The sequence below is a fragment of the Epinephelus lanceolatus genome, chromosome 9 (assembly GCF_041903045.1).
Source record: "Epinephelus lanceolatus isolate andai-2023 chromosome 9, ASM4190304v1, whole genome shotgun sequence".
In the NCBI taxonomy this organism is placed as follows: Eukaryota; Metazoa; Chordata; class Actinopteri; order Perciformes; family Serranidae; genus Epinephelus; species Epinephelus lanceolatus.
In genome coordinates, this window is record NC_135742.1 from 23,238,360 (window position 1) to 23,265,214 (window position 26,855).

Here is a 26,855-nt window from a genome sequence, read left to right on the forward strand (position 1 = left end):
GCTCCACTCCAAGCTCCCTCTGGATGTCTGAGCTCCTTACCCTATCTCGGAGGCTGAGCCTAGCCAGAGGAAACTCTTTTTGGCTGCAGCTTGTATCCATTCATGACCATAGGTAAGGATTGGGACGTAGAGGACATTAGTGTTTTTTATTCTCCTTGTGTTTTCAGCATGTTTAGTTTTATTGTACAGCACTCTGTAACTGTGTTTTGAAAGGTGCTATATAAATAAAGTTTATTATCATTACTAAGAGATGCATAACGACTACAGAAAGAGGTTGTCAGGGAGGTGGTGGGGGCCTCTGCATGTCTGTGCCCAGGGGTCTGTTTTCTCATAATCCGCCCATGTCTGGTCGTCCTCCACTAGGCGATCATTATGCAATCAGAAGTAGACACAAAAATTAATTATATTTGCAGAAAATAATTAATTCCTTTTCCGTAACCGCTTATCTTGTTGGGGGTTGTGGAGGCCAGCTGACATTGGGTGAGAGGCAGGGTACACCCTGGACAGGTTGCCAGACTATCACAGGGCTGACACAGAGATGCTTACATTCACACCTACGGCCAAGTAAGACTCACCAGTTAACCTGCATTTCCTTGGACTGTGGGAGGAAGCCAGAGTACCCGGAGAAAACCCACGCTGACATGGGGAGAACACTCAGAGTCTGCAGAGAAAGGCTCCTCCACCATTGGTTTGAACGAGAAACCCTCTTGCTGTGAGGTGACAATGCTAACCACCACACCACTGTGTCTTATAATCACCCATGGCTGGCTGACCTCGACTAGGTGATCATTATGCAATCAGAAGTAGACACAAAAATGAGTTAGTTTTTGCAGAAAATCATTCATTCATTCATTTTCTGTAACCGCTTATCCTGTTAGGGGTCGCGGGGGGCTTAAGCCTATCCCAGCTGACATCCCAGCTTATTTTATCTTTTACTTAGATGATATTTTATGACATGTTGTTTGTTTTATTCGCATTGTATTTTAAATGTTTAGTGCTGTATGAATGGAGCTAATTATTATTATTACAAAGAGATGCATAATGGGGAGGTGGTGGGGGCCTCTGCATATCTGTGCCCAGGGGCCTGTTGTCTCATTATCCGCCCATGGCTGGTTGACCTCCACCAGGTGATCATTATGCAATCAGAACTACACACACAAATGTTATTACATTTGCAGAAAATCCTATCGACATAAATTGTTTTCCTTTAAAATGCGTCATATATAGCAACACATACTGTGTCTAAGTCAGCACAGACACTGAGTTTAAGTGAAAATGTCCTGTATTCTACCCACGCCCACAGAGAAACACAGCTCACTTCTCCATTCATACACATTTTCTATTCCACAGGTTGGGGTATAGGCTCAACACTTGTGTGTGGCGTGTGTTTGACGTGACACTCCCCCCTTGTCGATGGGAGGCCGACGTCACCCTGCCAGCGGAGGAGTGGATGGCCTGTGTAATAAAAATACATGAAGAGAATTGAGGAAAAGGAGAAGATTGGCCGAGGGGAGAAAGCAACAACACGCCGTGTATTCCTCTCCGCTCGCCCCGCCGAGCAGCCGTGGACGTGTCGTGGACGCCTTGTGAGAGCAGCTGGGATATATTTGCGTCGCGGCATCGACAGCTCCGGCTGAAAAGCCATGTTATGTGTGGCTTTCTTGGGTTTTTGAGCAGACAGAGAGAGATAACTGTACTGTATCCCAGCCTAGCGGATTGGAGTGAAAGTCCGCCATATTCTGCCTTACCACGCCCGGGAGTGGAGCCATTGGAAAATAAACGGACAGCTTTATTCATGTGTTGTTCCCGTAGCCCTCACCCACGGACGACCACTTGAACACGGGGGATTTTTGCTGATTGAAAAAATAGCAACATTGAGGACTTTGAAGGGAGGGTGTCCGGGCACGGATGGCAACGCTTAAGATCCCAGCACGGAGGATGTGTCTTAAAAGGATCTGTTGATCATATTGAGAAGGAAAAGCAGATTACACCAATTAAGATTGCACAGATATTCAACTCAGCAAGCTTTGGGGGACTATTTTGAAGCTGGAAGCCCAGAAAGCGAAGGGAAACGGGGGGAGGGGGGGTCAATAATTTCTCAAATATCTCATTTTCCTTTCCACCACAATCTGTGCGCTGTGCACGGGCTCATTATAAAGGGCGTCCACGCGTTATTTCATCACACGTAGGCCTGTATGAGGACGTTATTTGGCTCTCACAGGCCTCTGCTTTTTGTGTTTTTTTTTTAACCCAGTCTGAAATCTGAATGAGTCAGTGAGAGGGGGAAAAAGCGGAGTTTTGTTTAAATCAAAGAGGAGTGAGAATGACCCTGGAGTCCATAATGGCGTGTTGCCTCAGCGAGGAGGCGAAAGAAGCCAGGCGGATCAACGACGAGATCGAGAGGCAGCTCCGCCGGGATAAGAGAGACGCACGCCGGGAACTGAAACTGTTGCTTCTCGGTAAGCTCCACGGGGAGGGAGAGGAGATGCAAAGCGCACATTCCTCTCACCCAAAAACACCTTAGGGGTGGGGGTCTGTTAATGGGGCTTCGCACCTGAGTGAAGTTGGTTGATGTGTCTGAGTGTTGTGAGTCCAGTGCACAGATTGGCAGGTGATGCTGCCCAGTCAGGCCTCCCAGTGTACAAAAAACACCTGATTTGAATAATTGCGACCTGTTAGTGTCGAGGAAACAAATGCTCATGGGCCTCACCTTTTTACCTCTCCATGCATGTCACTGGAGAGACAACAACCTGTGCAGCCAGGCCTACAGGGCCCGTCCAGGTGGTGTGCTCATGAGTGTGTCAAACACTGGCTGGGCCAAAGTCTAGGGTTTTATTGGGAGTAATCAAGGCAGCACTGCAGCTTAACACCTAACCCTGGCAGTGATTATATCACAGGTGTCAGTGTATGGAGCAAGGTTGGAAACATGCTTTGCTATAAGATATAGTAGAGCAGGGGTGTCCAAATCATTTTAGTTTATGGGCCACTTACAGTCTGATTTGATCGCAAGTAGGCCAGAGCTGTAAAACCATCCTATAGATGCAGATGCCTCCAAATTTTTCCAGTTTTTTGTCTAAAGAAATACACTTTAACCCATTTCCAAAGCAGATGACAAACAGCTTGTGATGTCTCCAGAAGAATAAATGCAATTTCACTAATATTTCTCAGTGAGTCGACCACTCATAGTCCATACACTCCACTCCTTTGTAGTAGACCTGACAGCACCACACCAAACTAAAGTCTAAGAAAAGAGCTGTATTAAGATCGGGGTGGAAAAGCCCCTGAAAGCTACTCAATGTACTTGTCCCTGAGACCTGGCACCTCTTAGACCTCACCAGTGCATCACTATTAGGTGTGTAGGGTCATCCAGTGGGCTGGATTGGACCCTTTGGAGCCTGGGCCTTATGTTTGACACCCCTGTAGTAGAGGCTTGTGTGATGGTATGCTCATGCACCCACTTTAATCTACATAAATCATTCTTAAACAAGTTGAAACCAAATGCCGTGACTTTAAATACTTGATCCTACCGTTTATGTTGTTCATCCACACAGAATCATAAAATAATAGTGCCATTTGTAAAACCAGTAAATGATCTTATGGTGCCTGTGCATTGTGATATGAAGCTGGGTGCTAATCCTGTCGAGAGGTATTTGTCATACTGGAGAAAGTCATCTACTCACCATCACGTTTTTAGATTTGCAAACAAAAAGCCCATTTAGTTGTGACGACCGTAGTTGTAGAGATCGGAGCCAGAAACCTTTCTTCCCGATCCAGATCCATCCTCTCTCAGTCCCTTAGATAATGCATGGAAGAGAAGGTGGTGAAGCATGCTGGGAGTTAAGATCATACTATCCAGACTACTTTTGGCAGGGTTTTTGCTTCTTTATGGGTGTTTTAGGACAGTTTGAAGGGTACTTCAAAATGCTGAAATGAATCCCCTTAACAGGATTTAAAGGAGCTGACTGCCACCTCCCTTGTTAACTATGCACAAATAACTGTGTTGTTGTTTTCCTCTAATCTCTTAATACCCAACAGTTCGCCTATTATGCAAACGCATTAACAGCCAGTGACCCAAACCGAAAAGTGGTGATGTCTAAGTCTGAGGACGTAACTGTATTTCTCATAAAACAGTATAAAATACAGTATTTATTCAGTGATAAGTGAGTGATGGCCCAAACTAAATGACGGTATGTATATTATGTGTAGTAGCTTCTTATCAGTGTGTGGTGTTATGTTTCAGAGTGGTTTATGGCCTCTAATGACAGGATGCTCACAATTAATGCCTTTGAATATCGAGTCGCAGGGAAGATGCGATCCATTAAGTAGCAGAGTAAAAAGTTTCCAGTAATGATGAACCATATGTGTGATCTCACACCAACATGCTGGTGTCTGAGCTCACATTTCTGGCTAAATCAACCACTTTTTCAGTGACACTCGAGCTCATCGAATATATGAGCTTACATACAGGGCTCTGGATTCACAGTGAAAGCACTCGTGGGTATATTTCATACAGACTCCACCGCTCTCACTACTAGTGCCAGAGTTAACCGGAGGAAGTTGTGCGTGCTCCACTATGGCTCCATTAACCCATATGCTACAGTGTCTGTGTACTGCAGGTTTTCAGACTCACTAATTGCCTAATGTCCCGTGGGATCTAGAACAAAACTCTTCACTCAAGTCTAGAAGTTTCTCTAATTTTCAAAATGTCCATCGCTCATTTTTTTTTCACAAATCATCTCGTCTTCTCCACTTAGTCTTTCAAACCCACTAATTGCTTTATATCCGCAGAGGCCGGGTACATCGAAGCCCACACAACACAACAAATGAGGAAGTTTAAAAAACATTACGAGTCTTTAATCCATCCTCCTTGTGCAACCTAATATCCATTAAGGCGTTGTAAACTAATAAGGGAGATGTACTGGAATTGTCACTCATTTAACCCGGGCAGATGACCAAGAATACGTAACTAGCAACAAAGTGGAAGAGTTGTTGCAGCGGGCGGAGGAGGAGGGGGTTTGTGTAATGTAGTGTAATGCTTAGGAGCCGTCTGGCACACACACATAGTTTAAAGCTAGCTAATGAGTCAGAGACACTAAAGGCTTCACTGAGATAGGTGACTCAGGAAAAGTGCAGTTAAAATCAGTGTCAGCCAAATCAGAATAAGGCGTGGCATCTCGGCAGCAACACACTGAAATCGATCTCCTCCAGCAGTATGTGAACCTAAACACATTAACTGAAAATTAAATCACTGTCATATTAGTCATAGTGATGTCATCATTAGAACAGCGCAGACCTCCTATTGTTTACAAGGAAAGAAACAACAGATAAATCTTTTTCCCCACCTGTTTTTGCTCAAAGCTTCATGTTAAAGGAGCTGTATGCAACGTTAGGAGCATTGATACAGCAGCAGATTTGGTGGAATGATGGCATCTTGAGCAGACGATGAAGTCTTGCTCCTTCTGTGTGTGTTGTAATTCGAACTTCTCTGTTTTGTGCTGGTGGACTGTCCGGCTGCGAGTGCATGTCAGTGCATGTACGTCCCTGCCGCTCTGCACTGTGTCCATACAGCTGTTACTGCTGATAACACAGTCCCAACCCATGGTGCCAGAACAGTGTTGAAGCAGAAGCATAATGCTCACCCTCCAGTCCCCCCCTACATTAACACCATTCGCTCTGTCAGCACTGTTGCGTTGTTAGCACTGTCTCCGCTGTTGGCATTGTTAGCCAAAATGTAGCTGTATCAACTTTAGATATTTTGCATCATGTGCCATGCTTGACAAAAGACCATATTAATTAACACTGAGAGTAAAACATACGTTTATTTAAATCATTTGGGAACCAATAAAACAAGAGAAAACAGAGTTTTCTGATGATAGCAAGGCTAACCAGATGTAGGTCAGCAAGATCTCTCAAAAGCAGGAATGACAGAAAAGCATGAGGTCGGGAATTTTTTAAAAAAAGGTTGCAACCAGGTGCTTGACAGTTAGCAGCTGCATCTATAAGAGGAAGCTACGAAAATTGCGAACAGCTGAAAAAATGATAGTGAGGCGAAACACCAAGCAGACAAAGCTTGTTTCAAACCAAGAGTGAATCTGGGGTTTGCTTTCACTTTTACTTAGCTGGAAACCGACAATTCCTGCAATGTATAACTTTAATTTCAGAATCAGAATCAGAAATACTTTACGATCCCTTAGGGGAAATTATGATTCGTTACAGTTGCTTCGATGTAAAGAATGGAGCTAAGAAGTAAGAATAAGAGTATGAAATAAAAGTATATAAATACAAAGCAATAAAATGAAATAGAAATGAAATGTGGATTAAAATAAAATAAAATGTGCATGATGCTACCGTGTTTAACACTAGTACTCAAGATATAAAAAATTAAATATTAAAATAAAATGCATCGCCACTGTGCTGAGGCTTTAAGTGTGAAAATTTAACTACAATATATACATCAGTAGAATAGAATAAGAACAGAGTTAGAGTAAACATAAGGAATATACAGTTGTGTGCATTGTATGTTGAATTGATATATATTCAAGAAGTGAAAATATTTCACAGTTGAAAAACTGCACAGGAGATTGTGGCAGTTGAATTATTGCACTCAAAAGATAATTATGAATTATGACAAAAAATTAATCATAAAATGCTAACAGCGAAATTTACCTCATTAGCCACCTGATCATAGGATGTCACAACACATAAGCAAAAACGGGCACATAGGCACAAAGTGATGCATAATAACACCATGAGCTGGATAAGACCTTTGACTTTGACTTTCTACAGTCAGAGAAATGAGACGGTTGTGGGGACAGAGAATTAATCTTCGGCCCTCCCACTGACAGCCCAGCAGAAATTGAGTAGGTGCAGTCTGCATATTTAGAATTTTCTCTGGGACGGAAGTCGGCACAAGCGAACTCTCTTGTTTTCCAATGGAGGCTCATTGACTGAGCTGCTCCACTGGAGGAGGAGTGGACAGTGCTTAGAGGGCACTTGACTGGTTGTTGAGATAGAGAAGAGCACTTCTCTTTAACTTGCCAAACTTTCTGAAATGTGCCACGACAGGGGTGTCTAGCTTAAAACAATGTTTATTTGAGAAGTGAGACCTTGATTTAGGGGACTTACATCTTGAATGATGGTAAAAATGATGAATACCACTAAAGTCAGACTGTTCTCACCTTAATTTCTGAGGAAAGAGAACTCCTCTGTAAGCATGACATTAGGTCTGGAGAAATGTAAAGCAACAGGGGAGAGAAGGCTCCATTACATTAGCTGAGATTCCAGACCTGTGCAGTCATGGGAAGTTGAAGATGAATGAAGAAGAGAGGAAAGCAGCAGCTAAGCTGAGGAATGGTGACATAGCGACTGGAGACTGGAAAGTTGTAGAGAAGCTGTTTTTTAGGTTTTAGCACATTAGCTACAAGTTGAATAAAATGACTTTATGTAGATAGCCGCCTATCAATCTTGTTATATATTTAAACATCTGTATTGAGTTAATTTTAGTGCTGTTACAACAGAATTTTTTGGAACTTGTTTTGGTGAGCTCATGGTACAATAGCAGTTAATGGATGCTCGAACTTAAAAAAAAGTCCTGTCAACGAACCAAATTCCCTCATTCCTTCTGTAGGACGTCCATGTTTGTGTGATGTTTGTGTGGATCATGAATAGTAAGAGAGATGCTTTGCCTGATTGGAGTGTGTTTAGTGCACACACACACACACACACACACACACACACACCACACTGAACTGAAACTACTAAAACATGCACAGTGTAGGGTCTCCTAGGATGGTACTGCATTTCGGTAGCTTATTATAATCTATTTTATCAAAGTGGATTGAGATATTGTTTTTTGCCCACTGAGGCCAAACCTGTTTAGATACCCATGAGCAAAATCACTAGGGCTGCAGTAATTACTCGAATAATCGACCAGTTGTCAACTATTAAATTAATTGCTAACTAATTTGATAAATGATTAATTGGTTTGAGTAATTTTTCTAAGGAAAAAAAAAGTCAACATTCTTTAATCCCAGCACCTTACTGTAAATGTGGATATTTTCTAGTTTCTTTACTCCTTTATGACAGTAAACTGAAAAACTTTGAGTTGTGGATAGGAACCATTGTGTCCTCGGACTGGGTATTGGCACCGATCACGTTATTTGTACAAAATCGGAATCGGTAATAAAAGATCGGAGTGGCCACCCCTTCTGTCTTTATTCCGAGCAACACAGCCACACCTAATGGCGGAACCTCGTCTACCGCAGCCTTACAGCAACTCTGGAGGGACAATTTGTTTACAATTCAGAATTTGTTTACATTTTGTGCTCCTGAACCACCGATAAGCTTTTTGGATACTATTTAAATAAAAAAACAAACCTTATGGGACAACTTGGATCCATTCTTTTTTTTGTTCTTTCTTAATGCTTTGCAAAGTATCGGATCGGACTCGGTATCAGACTCGGTTTCAAAATAAAGGACTCTGTATTGGATCAGATGCAAAAAAAATGTGATCAGACATCCCTTAGTTGTGGACAAAACAAGACATTAGAGGACGTCATGTTGAACTTCTGGAAACACTGATCGACATTTTTTACCATTTTCTATCTGGTTCCAGCTTCTTAAATGTGAAGTTTTGGTGCTCTCCTTTGTCACATATGATAGTACTTTGGATTTGGACTGTTGCTCGGGTAAAAAAAACCCAATTTCAATATGTCAACTAATGCTCTTGTAAATTTTAATGTAAATTTATCACAATTTTCTGATAGAAATGATTGGCAGATTTATCAAAATTAAAAATAATCAATAGTCAGGTGCCTTCAGTTTTACCCTCCTAGGATATAGTTAATGCTGCGTAGTACTTTCTACTTCCCTGTTGCATTCCTACTTGCATTGCATACATCTGACTTCTATTTATTGGGCATTAAGGTCTGAAACATCTGTTGACAGTCAAAAAGGTCACACGTGAATAATTATCAGACTCATCTCCATCTGCTAAATTGATTTAAAACTGCTCAATTACAGAAGTGGCATGGCCCAGCTTCAACCCTCAAGAGACCATTGGACCTAGTTTATGATATCTGCCCCCCTTTACTCACTTACACAGAGAAAATCATAGATAAGTGCGATGACGGGATCTGAAGGTAGATTGGCTTAAAAACATCCAAACAAGCACAGCAGTTGTAAACAATTAAGATTATAGAATTATATCAGCTAAACTGTGTTCAGATTTTGCACAGCTGGGTGACTTTTAAGGTCATTGCTGCATTACAACAAGTTTAATCTGCACTTTTGACTCTTAAACTTATCATATCATCTGTCAGAAACATGTGCAGGAGTGTCGATCTAACCCAATCACTGTCAGCTGCTTTTATCAGCCAGATGAACGCTGTGGGAACTTTGTCAAGGCTATGGCTGAACAAAGTCCACTGCAACTTTTAACAAGCTTTTAACAAACACATGGTTGTAATTGTGAGAGGAAGCACTAAAGATGTCATATGATTCTGGTATGAATGCAGCTATAGAAAGTGCCGGATGAAGGAGGAAAAACAATTTTATAATATTATTAAATTCCAGGTCATAACACATGGTAATGCAGTTCAATACTTAATATATCCTGATTTTCTCCAGTGTAATTCACATCCAATTGTCCTTAACTAAAATAACTCTCAGTGGCATATACATATATGGTGAATGCTGGTGCAGAACATCACAATGCTGTCTAGAGAGGTACGTCGGTACAAAGCAGTATTTTCATTAAATTCATGTCTGCCTTTTGTTTTGCCTTGAGATTTGCTGGTGTTGGCGTAAGGCCACTCGCCATTAACACTGAATATATTTGACACCCACAGGAGTGAGTTTATTGTCTATGAAATTGAAAACCAAAACCGACTCCTCAGATCAGAGAACAGAGCTCTCAACTTTCAGTTCATCAAAGTGCAAAAGCTGAAAATCATGTTCATTTAGCTGAGATGGAGAAGAGCTCATGTATTATTGAGAGCTTGACATTCTTACCAATACCTACAACAGTGATCCCATAATAATTCTGTTGTAACCACATTATAACCTTATAGTTCATGATAAGATCTAAGCAGTGTCTGACCCTTGTTAAATGCTGTGAGAAGCACGGCCCACAGTGCGATAATGCAGGTTTAGGAAGGATAAATCTAACCAATGTGGTGTTTACAGATCTGACTACTGCACAGATAGCCTACTACACACTGTAGTTGGAGAAACAATCTGCAAGTTGTACTAAAGCATTTGTAAAAGTGAATGTGTGTGTGTACTACAGCTTCCCTGTGCTCTGTGTGTTAACTCTCTCCTCGAGGTGCTGCTAAGCTCTCAGTGGTGAATTCATTTCCTCTTTGCTCATGCATTTTTTATAATGATGTTCGAGCATCATAATGGTGCGCTTGCATCCTTTATCCCATTTGGTTTAAAAAGTCAGCTGCAGGTGTCTCTGTGCATAGCTGACACTGATGCGGTGCATTCAGGGGCTGTGGAAATGCGCAGCTTCCAAGACTTTGTTCTATGGCCAATTAACAACAGCCTTTTTAGCTACAACCAGCAGCTCCATAGGTCACTCTGTTGGTTAGTTGGTCAGTTGGTGTACAAAAATTTCCACCATGAGGTATGGATTGCTCCAGGAATGAGTCTTAAAACGCTTGGGCAGTAACTTGCAGTGTCAGAAACCAAGGAAAAAGGAGTCCTTTAATGTCAGAATGCCAGTTGCCGTTACAGTTTAACGGCGCCAGGCGGCAGCAGGACAAGAACAAAAGTTAAGGCGGATAAAGTCTGACTGGGGTGGGCGGGAGGGTTGGTGTATGGGTCCAACGAACACCAACTTTCACCCGAGAGATTGGTGTTCGCGTCCCGTAAGATTCTAAAGCCAAACCCTATTCTTTTTTCCCACATCTGTTTTTGTTGCCTAAACCCAACCATGTGCATTTGTTGCTGAAGGAAAGAAAACGTCAATTTGTGGTGTTATACCGTCGTATTGTGTTTACTTTGAAAGAGACTGTATGTAAATATTAAATTTCCTGTGAAAACGGACGTGTATTTCGAAAGAACACAGTGCACCTAACAGGCAAAACTTGACACGGTGTCCCAGAACCTCAACAACCAACGCACCCAGAGTACCTTGCACATCATATGTGGATGTGGAAAGTCCATGACCAAACGTCAATAAGTGGCGAGGTCGGAGTGAGAATGTGCTGAAAAAGTAGTTAGCATTTTTGCACTCCCAGTTCCATTGTGTTGAAGTTTTTTGAATGGGTTTGGTTTAATGCCTAAAAATAACGTCTGTGGTTACCGCAACTGTCAGAGACTTTCACGTTTTGATCTACGTCATAAAATACATCGGTAAATAGCCAACTCATGAATTGACGCTTTTAGGTATATTAGAAATGAGACTACAGAACATCATCATGCTGAACACAGCTTTACAGCCTTGTTGTGGTGGCGATGTTAAGTCGTGACCATGGTGATGTTCGTTTATAGCCCGACATTTTTGCCTTTTACTCCTGGCAGTTGCATTTAGGCTTCAAAAATTATAAAACTGGTGTTCACTTGTGAAAATTATCTTCCCAAACAAAATGTATAAATATCATAAACTTTTGTTTGCCACAGTACTGTAATTATCCAAAATGCGAAAGGCTTTTTGACGAGGCAGTCAGGGAGAAGCTAACTTCCACATTGGCCTACAGAAAAATGACATCACTGGGACACACTATTGCAAATTTACGCTTTTGTGATCAAATATTCATTACAAGTAGGCTACCCATTATGCGTGACAAATAGTATTACATTTTACAAAAATTGATGAGCATAACATTGATCTATAAGATAAGTAAAAAAAAGAAAAAGAAAAAATCAATAAACCTGACAAACAGATCACATACAAAACAATTACAATAACTTGAGACAGCAGTTCTTAAAAAAATGTAGCTTTTAATGGAGAAGGCTTCCAAATTCCCATGATCCTTTCGATTATCTTTAGATGTGCTTATTCTTTGTTCTTACACTTAAAGCTTGTGAAAGCATAGGCTGTGAATACTTGACAGCTTACAGTCAAGTTTACACAAGTCAATGAACGCACCACACACAGACACAGAGCAGCCCGCCTTCTGTCTTTTGTCTTTTCTTTTCTTCTTCCCCTGAGTTCGTCCACGTTCACAAGTCCTGGGGCGCATCACGTATTCCTCTCAGATGTAATGTTGAGCCATTCGCACCAGCCTCAAACACGGGGTTAATCCTGGGTCACTGCATTGGTTTGAAAGGTGACTCAGCAGCCTCTAATGGCCAGCACACACGCACTCATACCCAGCTTACTCGCTGTCTCTTTATCTTCCTCAGTGTCTCTCGTTGGTGTAATAGAGAAGATCCATTAGGACCCTGATGTGGTCAAGCGATCCTGGAATATTCTGGAGAAATTGTCGTTAATATTTTAAAGCTTCTGAATCGTTTTTCTTACCTTACATACAGCTGTTGGTTATACGACACTGTGTAACCTTCTCATTTTTCTATAATCCAAGGTAACTTGTATAAAATAGCTTAAGTCACAATACAATATTATTGCAATTTTAAACGTTTTGTGATATGTTGAGTATTGTGATAACATATATTGTGATTTATTACCTTTATTTACAACTACAAATTCTGTCTCCAAAGGAAAATGTTGTCAAAATATTGCAATACTGTGCTGTATTGATTTTCCCCCCACCCCAAGTCGTTTATATATTTAAGTTTATCTGAGAGGATTATTTTCATAAATGGGTTAATCCCCAGAGGAAACTTTTAAAAGTAGACTCAGCTGTCTTAAAATTCATTAAATCCCAATTTTGTAACGTAAAACTGAATTTTGGCAAGTTAAAGGCAGCTTTAATCATAAATGTTCCTATCCATGGATGAATTCATGAGCCACTCACATTCCTGCTCTTGTGCGAGGACATCAGGTTCTCTCCCATTTCCTGTGTTTGAACAGTGAGGAGATCAGAACTGTGCCACACAACAGCAACCCAGATCCTTTGTGCCAGTACAAGTCCAAAACCCACTGGCAGTTAATTTAAGTTTTTTGAGATTACTCACTGTTCCACTTCGTCTGTTTAAAAAAAAATAGAGTCCGTCTATTTTTAGGGGTGGATGCCGTAAGGCATTAACTCTTGTGCAACACTATTTGTAGCCTGCAACAACTACTGCTTGTCATTGAGGTTACTGTAATAGTTAATTATGGGTGGGCAGAGTGTGTGGGCGGAAACCAGGTGGTGACAAGTCTCACCCTGCTTTCGGTGCCACAAGGTGAATATTTTAAGGTGCACCAGAGGAACAACATTAGCATGTAGCGCTAACAGGTGAACCAATGCAACAACAAATAGTGGAAGCATGTTTGAAATGGCCTTGGTCTTTAAAAAGGGTTTAGTTTGAATGTATAAGTTAAAATTAATTAGTAATGTAAGTGGCTAGAATAAAACAAAATACAGTTGTAAATAGGATTTTAAAGGGACAGTTTACCCCACAGTCAAGACTACATATTTTTATTCCCTCCTGTAGTGCTATTTATCAGTCTTGATTTTTCTGGTGTGAGTTGCTGAGTGTTGGAGATATGGCGTCAATATGAAGAGATTATTTCGTTATTGAGATTCAAGACTATATATTGTCATAGATTTTGGATATCGTATCATGATATGGCATAAATGGTGTTTTTTCATTTTTTTAAAGGCTGTGCAAAAGCTGAAAATAAATAATAAAGGCTTTTATTTGTTTTAACCCTTGCCTTAACCCACTTAGTCGTTATTGTGTATTAATATTTTCTGAAAAAAAAACAATAGTCATACATTACAACTTTTTTGCATCAGAGGGTATTTGGTCAGAAATATTATGTTCCATTCTGTCTCCCAGTCCTAGCATTAATGGAGTGCTTTTGAGGAGATTTTAAAATATTGAGATTATATACCGTGTATTGAGATATAGCCTAAAAATATTGTGATACAATTTTCAGGACATATCACTCAGCCCTAGTTGGAGATATCGGCTGTACTTTTTTCTTCTCTTCAATCTAATGGAACTAGATGGCACTCGGCTTTTGGTGCTGAAAGCTAAAAAAAAAAAGAAATCATCTTTCCTGAAATCATGACCTGGTGACTCAAGATAATCCACAGACTTTGTTATGAGCAGTTTCATGTAGGAACTATTTTCTTTCTACCGAGCTATATCCACCAACTGCATCACTACGCAGAAAAAAGTATGCATCTACAGATGAGACGCGTCCTCCTCTGCTAAACTTTAACCTTAGCTAGCTCAGTGGCGCTAGGTGAGCTAGCAGTATTGGTTAGCTGTAAACTAATCTCGTCCATACACCAAAATATAAAAAGCACTATAGGTAAGAGAGAACATGTGCATTTTTGATTTGGGGGTGAACTGTCCCTTTAGGGTTAAGTGCTTGGCTCCAGAGCACTTAGCGTGAAATTGTGCTAACTCCTGTTTTGTCATTACTACCTATCCTGCTCATTTTAGGCTTCTAAAAGGGCAACCCCACAATAGAAAAGTCGTTTCTCTGGAGGTTAATGTATTACAGCTGAAGTTATGTCTTTATCTTGGTTTTGTTAAGTGCTCGGTCTGTATTGTGGACCGGCAGTAAGGAGCCTAATTTGGCTAAAACAGAGTTTATATTCCACAATATAGACTTTTATAACAGAGACGTTGGGGTTACACTGGAATGCAGCACACATCTCTTGGCCACTGACATGCTAAACACACACATACACTCCTTCCTGCCAGAGTTATTCAAGAGTTAGTGTGGTGAGGTAAAGTTAGACCTTTCAGCGGGTCTGCCAAGACTCTCAATGAACCAAAGAGAAATTACACCCCCAGCTCTTCACACCCAAATAGTCCCTGTCACCACTGAGAGGAGAGAGATGTTGTTCTTGGTCTGTCACCAGACCAAGCAAACAGGCTGGGAGGAAAGTAGCCAGCGCAGAATATTATATGTGTGGCTGACTGAGTGCATGAGTGAGTGAGTGAGTACATACTGAGTGCATGTGCTGTACATCTGTGTGTGTGTGTGTGTGTGTGTGTGTGTGTGTGTGTGTGTGTGTGTGTGCGTGCATGCGCGCACACATGTCTCTCCCCAGACAGGATGTTGTGTTACAAAAAGCCACGGTTCAGTTTTTTCCCCTGAGGAGAAGTCCTCACATTTACATTTTAAAATCTTTTTAGAAGGATTTTCACTCCCATATTCAGCCAAATCTTGCTCTTAATTAAAACTGCTTTAATTATTAATTCTCAGTAATGTTCCTCATGGCTTCATGATGATTACTGAGATTTAAAAAAATGCATTACAGAGATCTTAGAAGGTTGTACAAGATGATTTAACCTCTCTGTGTGTATTTTTGACCTTGTGCTGCTGCAGGCTTTACAAACATCTCACGACATCCCAGTCAGACTAGAGTCATTTAAAATGTTACAGAAATGTTCTTACACGATCTGACCTTGTGTCTGCTGGTTGTGTAAACAGGAAACTGTTTGCCAAAAAGTTCGTCAGAGGAACTTTATAAGGTGTGTGACTTTAGCTTATTCTGTGCACCTTGATTAAAAGGGCCTATAGTAAAGACAACAGTCTGTATTTGGGCAAGTGACTAATAAAGCAGCAGCTACCCCAACTGTGGAGCTGTGTCTCTGATTGGACTCTCATCTGCAAGAACATGTTTGAAAGTTTTATGGTTGTCCTCTTGTTCCTCAGTTTAGAGGTCCATAAAAGTCATAAATATCTAAATGTCCATTTAATACCCACCTTACACCCAAAAGACATTTCAAGCAATTTCACTATTGAAGACCAGTTACCAATGTCAACAGAAAATCGTGGGAGTTTCTGGTGCGCTCCCGTGATCTCGATCGTTTGGTGTAAGGTGGTCATAAAACTAAGTCTGAGCTGTCTTAAGTCAGTCTTTTTCTCGTCTTGACATTACGATAAAATCAAACGTGTTTAATATTATCGTAAGTTTTTAGTCTTGGCTCATGCAATTACTGAAGATTAACGATGTGAACATTTTCAGCAACCAATAGCTGCACTCCCTCCAGCACCAGGAAGCAGCAAACCAGGTAGATAGTAAAAATGGAGGAGAAGCCAGGGAGGCGCAAGAACTCGAACAAATCTTGCTCATCTTGGACTATGGTAAAGGAGGAGAGACTGGTCAAGTTGTGGAGCGAGCAGGAGTCAGTGTTTAAGTCAACGTGTGTCTGATCCAAAAATCTTTTCAAAGTATTCTACTGTATGGTAGAATTAAGGAGTGTGGATGCCGACGCAGGAGATTAAATGTGTTGTCTGGTTAAAAGAAACCCTGCACAAACCTACAAAATAAATAAACTCCCTGTCTCTGTCTTTTTTTCTCAGGCACTGGGGAAAGTGGGAAGAGCACATTCATCAAACAGATGAGGATTATCCACGGCGCTGGTTACTCTGACGAGGACAAGAGGGGTTTCACCAAACTGGTCTATCAGAACATCTTTACAGCCATGCAGGCCATGATCCGAGCCTCAGAGACGCTCAAGGTCCCCTTCAAATATGAGCACAATAAGGTAAACGAGAACCTTTCACTCGAGCCATTTCAGATTCCTCAACAGAAATGACGACTGTTGCGAAGGATGACTAATAGTTTAAGGGAAAAAAGACGCTACAGAGTGGCCACAGAGTCCCTGTATATTTTTAGAGAGCCGTCTATCTTATTTGGAACAGCCATCCATAATCGTTTCCTGTCCCTTTTGATACTTCCTGTGTCCCTAAAGCACTCCAGCTCTCCATCACACCCTCTGTGTATTTGTCTTTGCCTGTGTTACAGTGCACACAAATCTGTGAGTGCGTATGTACACACAAATACACATATGCAAATACACAAGAAAGACCTGCCCTGCACTCCTCACCCAAATTTGACCTCAGTGTTCTGTAGCTTTCTCCTGAGGGCCTTTTTTTCTCTCCTCTGTCGCCCTTGTAGTCAAAGCTTTGGGAGCTGTTACAGTAACCTCTTACTCATGGTTTATTCCCTGCGAGAGGGACAACTGAAAAGCAGTGGAGCGCAGTCATCATCACCTTTTTTAAATAAATCAGACCATTTCAGGTGACAGCTGACTACGCTGCTTCAGCTTCTTCCTGCCGGGCCACAGCCCAGTCAGACGTTTCTCTCTGAAAGGTTTTGTAGAGATTTGGTTACGAGGGGTTGATAAATTATTAAGTAGATTTTAGGGGGATATCCTAAAGTCAGATCATAATCCTGGGGTGTTAGGGTGTGTTTTATTGGTAACACACAGAAAAAGGGGAGAAAAATTTGCTGCCTCAATCTGTTAGTTTGTGTTATTGTGTGGGTTTCGTGAATCTAAAGAAAAACCCTTTAAAGCATCAAAGTCACACAATAATAAGGCCTCGTTTCCACTTAGGTATGAGTACGGAGATGGGGCAACCGGAAGTCCATTCATTCCTATGGGAATCTCCGTGATATCCAATGTGCCTGTGAAACTCTTCCCCTCTGTAAAGTTAAGGTCTTGAATTTGCCATGAGTACGTTTAAAAAAAAAAATGTAACTTTTGTGGTGGATTTGGAGAGACCATATGACAGTGTGCTAGCTTTGCTAATGAACTACCATGTGTGGCGGTAGCTGATGACGGTGGGGGGTGATTGGTTGAGAGCAGCAGCAGCTGTCTGTGAGTGAAAGCAAACTTTTAGAACCAGCGCAATGAATGGTTAAATTTCACTTTCAAAGTGTGTACCGTTCTGCTGCTCCGTCTGTGCCCAGAGTACGCTCTGCACCCCAATACTGTGGTGCAGTGAATAACCAAACGGCATATGGAGCTCTTTCAGTGCACCTAATGAACAGTCCAGCTCCAAAAATAGAAAATCAAAACATGGCACCAGATGTTGAGATCATGGCGGGCTGCCACATATAAATGAATGTATGGGGAACCCAGTCAAGGCAGTGGTAGACCAGCAGCTTTCATTTTCAGTCAGGTAAAATTACTGTTTTTTTGGCCAAGGGGTTCTGTTGGCTTCGGAGAGACCATAGATAAGTTTCACTTTAAGTTCAGTTCCCCATCAGAAAGGGCTGTCTGATGACAATGTAAAGTGATAAAAGTTTTTTGAATGTAGCATATACTTAAATTGATATAGATTTTTCTCAGGTGGCTGAAATATGTTTTTCTGTAAACCACCAATCACAGCAGTACGTTGCTTAAGTTTTGTGTCAGTACTCCTGTCTGCTTCTCCAAACTGTGGGCCTGCTGACTTCCATCTACTGGTTGTAATACACTGACTATGGATAAGTACCTCACACAACCCCACCTCAAAACACCTGAACTATCCCTTTAATAAGCAGATTTCTGAAGGTTGCTGGCCCGGTAAAGCAACAGGTTGCTACATAACAGAGGCTGCCACATGTTGGTCAGCACTGACACTTTACAATGGCACCATAACTTGAGTTTGACTCTTTGCTGTTGTGGTGGATGGATCACTATTGTCCGCATTAACTTTCGCTTCCCATCCCACATGTGCGTGCTCATGAAGAATGAAACTGAATGTACTATTTTAGCCTGGCCATTTCACCATTGTTTTACCCACTTTGAACACAATGCAGAGCAATTATTCAGAGTAAAAATAATGCTACTATAATCCCTTTTCATTAAAACAAATACATGTCAGTCATTCAAAAGACAGTCAGTACTCAGTGGAAAAACACTGGAGTACTGGCAGTGTACAATGAAAGCACCTGAGTTCAGCAAACATCAACGTGTGTGTGTACAACAAAACTACTGAATGCCTGTCATGCTCTGTGCCCAACATCCCTCTGCTCTCATATACAGAAAATGGGAAGTGCCATACCTTTGACAAAGGCGTTCACTGACATGGCAAAGGAAGTGAAAATGAAACCTGTCGATCGTGTTTACACTGGCTGTCTGGCCACTTATAGTAAATGCAATGATTGTAGGTTAAACAAGGCCAACCATAGCACAGTGCATCTAATGTCTTCTGGACAAGTGTTTTCTCCTCTGTGACATCTCACTTGTTAATTTTATTATATTCTTTTATATTACTATTTGTGTATTAACTATAATTAGTGCAGCACGTAAAAGAGGAACAGTTTCCACATGCAGGCACATGTTGATCTCTTGTCATGGGACACAGGAGAGTTTTAACGGGAATCTGGGGCGCCAAACTTTCCCCTTAATAGCCCCAGAGGGATTTGAGCTTCAGATATTAGGTCCATGCTGAGCCTGGAGGTGCAGAGTAATTTCTGGATATAGAATATTTGAGTGAGGGAGAAAATAAACCAGTGATAATTAGGACTGCATAACCTGTATGTTGATTGTCTTTCATAGTCATTATCCAAAAAGCTTGATGAAGTTTTTGATAGGTTATGTACTACTTCTTGTTTGGGGTTTTTAAATCAAGATGAGTCTCAGGACATCACAGCATGTTTTTTTTTTCCTTGTTCCTTCCCTCTAGGGCAACGCCAACATCGTGAGAGAGGTGGACGTAGAAAAGGTCTCCATGTTCGAGAAGCCTTACGTAGATGCAATCAAGAGTTTATGGAATGACCCGGGCATCCAGGAATGCTACGATCGGAGGAGGGAATACCAACTCTCAGACTCCACTAAATAGTGAGTAGAGTGGAAACAACACGATACAGATGTCAAAACCAGACTGGGTATGAACTGACATCAGGCTTTTTACGGTGAAATACTTTCTAGGGGGAACTGGAGTAATGTTTTGGATGTGATAACAAATACACACCCTGTTTCATTTCCTCTGTGCGACTGTAGTTACCTGAACGCGTTGGACCGGATCGCTGAGCCGTCTTATCTTCCCACCCAGCAGGATGTGTTGAGGGTTCGAGTCCCCACCACAGGCATCATTGAGTACCCATTTGACCTGCAGAGTGTCATATTCAGGTGAGTAAAGAAAAAATATTCAGGATCAGAAAACATGAATAGGCATTTGTGTACATAACATAGACCATATATAAAGATGGACAACACATTTTACGTTCCTTCTACTGCAAGAAAATGAAGCCAAAATTACTTGGATGCATTCGCTGCTATCTTTCACTGGTGATGTTTTTTAATAACTTTTAAAGAAAGACTTTTTTTTGAAACAGTGCAGTTGGTGATCATGACATACGTCTTCAGGGAATGTGGTACAGGATAGACAAAGAGTTAGAGACATTAGGTCCACAACAGAAATATGCATAAAGCGAAAAAAAAAAAAAAAATACTATAGCCCTCACAAGAGGTTTACATAATCAGGTATGAAGTTTGCATATATTAATAATTTTGTTAAAGTTCTCTTGAATAGTCTGGAGTCTGGAGCCAGAGTCTGTGCAGTAATGATCAGGGATGGAGCCACGGCATCGAGGTCCCGCCCCATCACCCACCCGACTCAATCTTGAGTCTGTCACAGCTGTCAGTCATGATGTCACACCACCTTTTTAGAGCATCAAATAACTTATTAAAACCAAACATATCAGAAAACACTTGAACATCAGCGTGATAAGAACTACCTAAAATGACAGAAACCATCTCTGGGAAAAATTTATTTGATGTGTACTCTGCTTTTAGTTTGGCTCATGTCCCATCTGCTAACATGAAGGGGAAGGAGTTTATGACCTGTACTGCAGCCAGCCACCAAAGGGTGATGGAGATGTTTTGGCTTCACTTTTGAGAGGCTGTCATGCTGTCCATCTTTATTGGACAGTCTATGGTACATACCAACACAATAACAGTGCTGCTGTTGTTATTTTGTCTTTACAGCTGTTCAGATCAGTAGAAGCACAGAAAATGTTTAGGGAAATGTTAAAAGAAAGCGGGTCCGTTTAGACCTCAATGCCATTCATATAATATAGTATAATAATAGTCCTCAACTACTGACCTGACCTAAAGGAGAATGGAGTTTTGATCCTAATAAGTTTAGGATTCCCAAACATTTTAGTTTACAACATATTTACACAACTATGTTTGTCATAGATGTAAAGTAAGAAAGTGCCTTTATTCATGCAAAGTTGTCAGATATCTTACTGGACTTATCTTAAGATTTTAAACAATGTCGCTTGATGTTTAGGTAAAAAGGAAATATTGTACTTTTCACCCAACTACATTAATCTATTGGTTATAATTGTTTTTGCATTTAAAACATCAAAAGTACAATAAGCTGATATAATGTAAGTAACATAAGATGCTTTAAGGTTTATAGTACCTAACAGTAAAGTTATGAAAAGTTGCTTGCCTTGTTCACAAGTATATTTACATTGTGGCATTACTGCTTTTACTCTTGTAAAGGATTTGAGTATTTTCCTGACTGAAGCACAGAATTCTCCCGTTAGAACACTGATAAACTTTCTTTTCTTATCACAGCTTCAGGAAAGCACTGAAACAGCTTCACACTGAGCTGCTGTTTCACTTTTGATTCTTCAGTGTATGACACACTAACTTCCCTTGTCCCTTGTCTCACTTTGAATATTATAAGTTAAAGTAGTAGATAAGGTCAAAATGTTAATGTTCTGCTTTCTGCGTTCTGTTTGGGTCTATTGTTTCTTTAATTACGCAACACCCCGCACTATGTGTCAGGAAGAAATTCAAGCAGACATTCTGAGATATCATACTGACTGTTTTCTCTCTCCTGCACGCTGCTGCCACGACAGGATGGTGGATGTCGGAGGTCAGAGGTCGGAGAGGAGGAAGTGGATCCACTGCTTCGAGAACGTCACATCCATCATGTTCCTGGTAGCGCTCAGCGAATACGACCAAGTTTTGGTGGAATCGGACAATGAGGTGAATGATGAACAGAAGTAAATTTAATAACCAAACTATATTCTTAGCGTGAGTCTTAGCTTCACATATTCAAAAAACGACCTCACCTATTGAAACACTTTATTATTTCATGCGATGTGGAAGATGAGTTGGCTCTGAAGATAAAAATCTATTCCTTATTTAAAACAATGGAAATCAGATTCTCCTCCTGCCTGGCCTCACTTCACCTTTTTTTTCCCTTGGAAAGCATTTGTAAATGATCAGCCAGCTGTTTTGAATACCGCCTCGGGCCACATCTCCTTCTTAAGAGGACATAGCGTGTGTGTCAGTTTGTTAAAGTGTATTAATGAGCAGGTGTGTGTTCGTATGTGTGTGTCGTCTGTTTCTGCGCCCATGTGTTTTCCTTCCTTTGTTACCGCAACCCTGCAAGAACAAGAAGACCGACCAGCTGCGTGTCCTCTCTGTTCTGACGTCAGTAGATTCGTTTTTATAACATACAGGAGATCTTCTGTTTAGGACTCTTAATACACTGCACTGCCGGGTGATGTCTGAGGCTTGCTTTCACAACAGTTGTTTTGTTCAATTAAACACTGAAATCAAGTGCAAGGGAGAAATTAAACTGTTGAAGGCGACACGGCCGGCCTTCTCTCTCATTGTTACTGTTCTCCCTCTGGTGTGGTAAAGCGTTTATTAAAATCTGTACTTAATGAGTATGAAAGACTGTGGTTTAATTAAGTGATTAACTCTCCCTCTCTCCTTCTCTATCTCTCTGTATGTCTCTCTCCCCCTCTCTTCACCTCTCCTCACACACACATTCACACACTCTCTCTGCAGAACCGGATGGAGGAGAGTAAAGCTCTGTTTAGGACAATAATCACATACCCCTGGTTCCAAAACTCCTCGGTCATTCTCTTCCTCAACAAGAAGGATCTGTTGGAGGAGAAGATCATGTACTCTCATCTGGTCGACTACTTTCCAGAGTATGACGGTGAGTGACGGCTCGGTCCAACGCGAACATCAAACACCTGAAACACAGCACAGAGCTCTTCCTGTCAGCTGCTAGTTTGCGTCACTCCATAGTGATACACTGTGAAAGCACGAACGCAGGTGCTTCGCAGATTTTTCGGACATGCCTTCCTCAGGGTAATAAACTTCTTCTGAAAATTAGGCCATGTGACTTTTGTGTTATTGTTCATTTGATGTAATAAATAACACAAAGTGTCAGTTTAGCTTTTTCAGCTGGGACTGCACTATGTATCGTTTTTTTGTTTTTTAAATTGTCATCATGATATCCACTTGTGCGATAGATACATCGCAAAAGACTGCGTATGGTACAGTGAATATACTAACAAAGTATTCAATTACATTCTGTCTGTTTGGTGCCATTATGTCTGATAACTTTCTGGACAATTAGACCAAGCCCTTGCTGTGAGGGATCATCTGACTGGGCAGAATCTGGCCTCTGATCCCTAATATTCTGTATTATGCTGGCAAACATAACATTAAATACCATCAGTGTATTATCCTTGTAGTTCTGTTTAGATAATGATGCTGCTTGATATATCAGTCAGTTTCAGTATCTGACAAAAATTGCAAAAAAATTGTGTGATACATAATAAAGCAGAGCTTTTCAGTTACAAATTTAGTTGGGCCAGATTGTAAAACCAAGAAATGAAGAGAGGCCAGACAGTTTCAGCAGCCTATTAAAGACCTTTTTTAGCTTTTGGTAATGACAAATTTAAAAAAATGCAAATGAATGTAATAAAAATATCAATGTTTATTGTTTTACTTTTGAAATAAAAGAATCGAAAGTCACATATCCAATCCAGACATATCATGAAATGAAGAAACAGAATGAAAAAGAGCTATCAATTAGGGCTGCAACTAACAATTATTTTCATTGTCGACTAATCTGTCGATTATTTCTTTGATTAGTCGACTAATCATTTTATCGGAAAATGTGTTAAAATGTTGAAAAATGTCGGTCTGTCTCTCCCATACCCCAAAATTACGTCATCTAATGTCTTGTTTCGTACTCACGCCAAAGGGTTTTAGTTCACCGTCATGGGAGAGTGTGTTAAGTTGCCAACATTTGAACGTAAGAAGCTGCAATAAGAGTATTTTGGGGTACTTTTATAGTACTTTTTTTCCAATTATTTTAATCGCTGATTAGTCATCGATTAGTTGACTAATCGTTGCAGCCCTGCTATCAATGCTCAGAACCAGAACATGTTACTCCCCTCTCTGTACCACACACACCTCATCTCATGACATTTTCGAGGTCAAGAAAAAGTATTTAGGAAAAGACACAGGACACATTTTTGTACTGTTTGACCATAGTACGGGTTTTTTAAAAAGCTACCATGTTATACAGTATTAGATATATTTGTTTTATATTGGTTAATTACAAGGGCTTAAGTCTGAGATTTCATTTCTTTCAGCCATGATAAAACAATTGTCTTCAAATGTGGCAATTATCTGTTTATTTCTGAAAGATATTCAAATTCAACAACTTTAAAGTAATTTGTCTAAATATTCTTGAGTGTTAAGACATAAATCAGGACAGGTACCAAACAAAGCTTCCTTTTTTTTGTTTGTTTGAAATAGCTGCAAAGTCTTTTTGTAATGAAGAAAGAACAGTATTGGACATAATGAGTGTTGGAATTATTTTTTATTGTGTATTTTGGGGCTGCCCCCGATTAAGAATTTTCCTAGTCGACCAGTCACCCACATGTTTACGTTATGTTTATGTTTAATGTATAATATTAAATTATATATTTTGGGCGGGGCAAAACAATGGTTTGAGTTCAACGTCTGAGGAAGAATAATATAAGTATCCCTATAGATTAAAATGCACTAGCCTGCCGGAGAATCAAATCCTGTCAAATGTATTTTGAATGTACAGGTACTTATTGTAATGACAGAAACAGCTGTTCCCTGTTGTAAGTGCACTCACAGAGCATCGTCTTCCCCTCTCCAGGTCCCCAGAGGGATGCCCAAGCAGGGCGAGAGTTCATCCTCAAGATGTTTGTGGACCTGAATCCAGACAGCGACAAGATCATCTACTCTCACTTCACCTGTGCCACTGACACAGAGAACATCAGATTCGTCTTTGCTGCCGTCAAAGACACCATCCTGCAGCTCAACCTAAAGGAGTACAACCTGGTGTAGAGCGGGGGAGCGGGGCTGCCAACAGGAGGCCCTGAACACACACACTGACTGACACAATCTGTGAAGAGATAGATCATATACACACACATGAAAAGAAAATCAGAGAAAAAAAAAATCGAATGGTTGCATAATACTAATTTATTTGCCATTTGTTGATCTCTTGGTCCCCAAGGGGTGAGCAAAGTAAATGTTATCTTGCTATTTAAGGAGTTGATGAAATATACGAGGGGTGGGGGGTGGAAGGGGGGGGTCAAGATATTTGGAAGGGTCAGTGAGGGACTTGCTGTTGAATATGTACAGCAACAATCCTCATTTCTAGGCTTTGCGCATTGTGAAGTTTTGTTTTTTTTGACAGAAAGAAAGGAACTAATTTGTGCACTCGAGGTTTGGGGGGTTGTTTTGTCCGTCAGTCTGATACATCAGAGCTGGACCGAATGCAATGTGCTCCCTGCCTCCTGCCTTTTTATAAACAAGAAAAATGTTTTCATTCCTTATTTTAATTTTTTTTTTTTTTTTTTACCCTCCCTCCTTATCTGTTGTCCTGGGCGCTCACCTGTTGGCCCAACAGGAAATGATGTAACAGATCTCGTATTGAGAGCTTCCATTTTGCTTAAAGGACTGATTGGCAAGTCACTTGATAAATGCGTATAAACTGTGATTTTTAAATTATTTCATATTGATTTGGTATTGACTGACTTAAATCATTATCACATTGCATTGACTTTGGTACCATCCAACGAGTAGAGCACGTGTGACCGTGGATTTGCCACATTGTGGGGGGTGAAATATCAACGAAGTTTGAGAAAAATTGGCTTTAAAAACGCTCTCTGATCTTCGAGCGAGCAGGTGAGGGGGCACAGGGGGACCTCCGCTCTGCTACGTCATGAAAATCACGATGGTTGCTTTACACAAACTGGAGGGAGATGAGGATGTGATAATTTATGAGACATTGTTGTTAAATGATTATGTTCAACTGTGCCACATTAACGCTTTTTATTATTACAGTAATATGTGTATTTATTGCCAATGCCAAAACAACTCAAGCACCGGACTCCACTTTGCGCTGTTTACTACTCAAATGAAAAGTGTTGAAGAGCGGAAAAGAGCATCACTAATGAACGATCGACCGACTGATTCCTGCAAGTATTCAACAAAGTCAACGGTATTCCCGCCCCCGCCCTCCCAGCAAACCTCCACCCAGACAACCACAGCCTGGACTGACTCAAGCTACAGTTGATTATCAGGCTGTAGAGAGGAGGACGTCACCCAGTGTGCTGAACTGCTCAAACTGTCCAATCACAGCCTCCCCCTGGCCTCCACACCATCGAGTCCCATCTTAGCCGTGTCTTTATCCTCGTCCAATCACAGCCCGGCTGTCTTGACTGTTGTAGTTCAATAGCAGTGGAGAATAAATTTGGCTAATTCCTATGTGAAAGGGCACAGTGTTGATGTTCAGTTTGTACCAAAGTAAGCCCTTCTTCTTTCATTATTGGCACCTCTGATTTGCAATCCCCTCATCCCCACGTTACTTTGAGTATTTTTTTGTAACGATTCCCTCGAACATAAGCCTGTAATTTACATTTATTGAGGCATAGTGCAATTATGAATGCTATAATCATTGTACATACATCTCTCTATATATATGGCAGCATCTCTGTTGGCTTTGTAATCATTACTTTTTTGGCAGATTGAATGTGCGGTATTGAAAATATGTATCTATGTAATTGTATTGTATGTCTAATGGCTAATTCATTTTTGGAAGAAAAAAAATGTTATTTACATGTTTGTTTTGTTTCCTTTTTTTAAGAGGAGAATGTAAAATTTTGTGTTTTGCCAGTTTTGTTTCTCAGCAAAGAAACATTGTTCAGCTTCAGAACTGCATAAAGAGGAATATTATTACCCAA

The 26,855-nt window shown here is 40.7% G+C and overlaps 1 protein-coding gene across 1 annotated transcript; it reads left to right on the forward strand.

The window, feature by feature from the left end:
- The first annotated feature begins 1,484 nt into the window (after nt 1–1,484).
- On the forward strand, nt 1,485–26,855 carry LOC117252448 (guanine nucleotide-binding protein G(q) subunit alpha). The gene is made up of 7 exons (XM_033619349.2): nt 1,485–2,459; nt 16,385–16,569; nt 19,481–19,635; nt 19,798–19,926; nt 21,672–21,801; nt 22,615–22,768; nt 24,761–26,855. Exons 1-7 carry the CDS (start codon nt 2,324–2,326, stop codon nt 24,949–24,951), a joined length of 1,080 nt encoding a protein of 359 aa, XP_033475240.1. The 5' UTR covers nt 1,485–2,323; the 3' UTR covers nt 24,952–26,855.

Bases quoted from the DNA above. Each gene is read 5' to 3' on its own strand.
- LOC117252448 (XM_033619349.2), top strand. From the start codon at position 2,324: ATGACCCTGGAGTCCATAATGGCGTGTTGCCTCAGCGAGGAGGCGAAA. The intron at 19,927-21,671 runs GTGAGTAAAGAA...CTGCCACGACAG, and splicing joins CTGCAGAGTGTCATATTCAG to GATGGTGGATGTCGGAGGTC. The intron at 22,769-24,760 runs GTGAGTGACGGC...TCCCCTCTCCAG, and splicing joins CTACTTTCCAGAGTATGACG to GTCCCCAGAGGGATGCCCAA.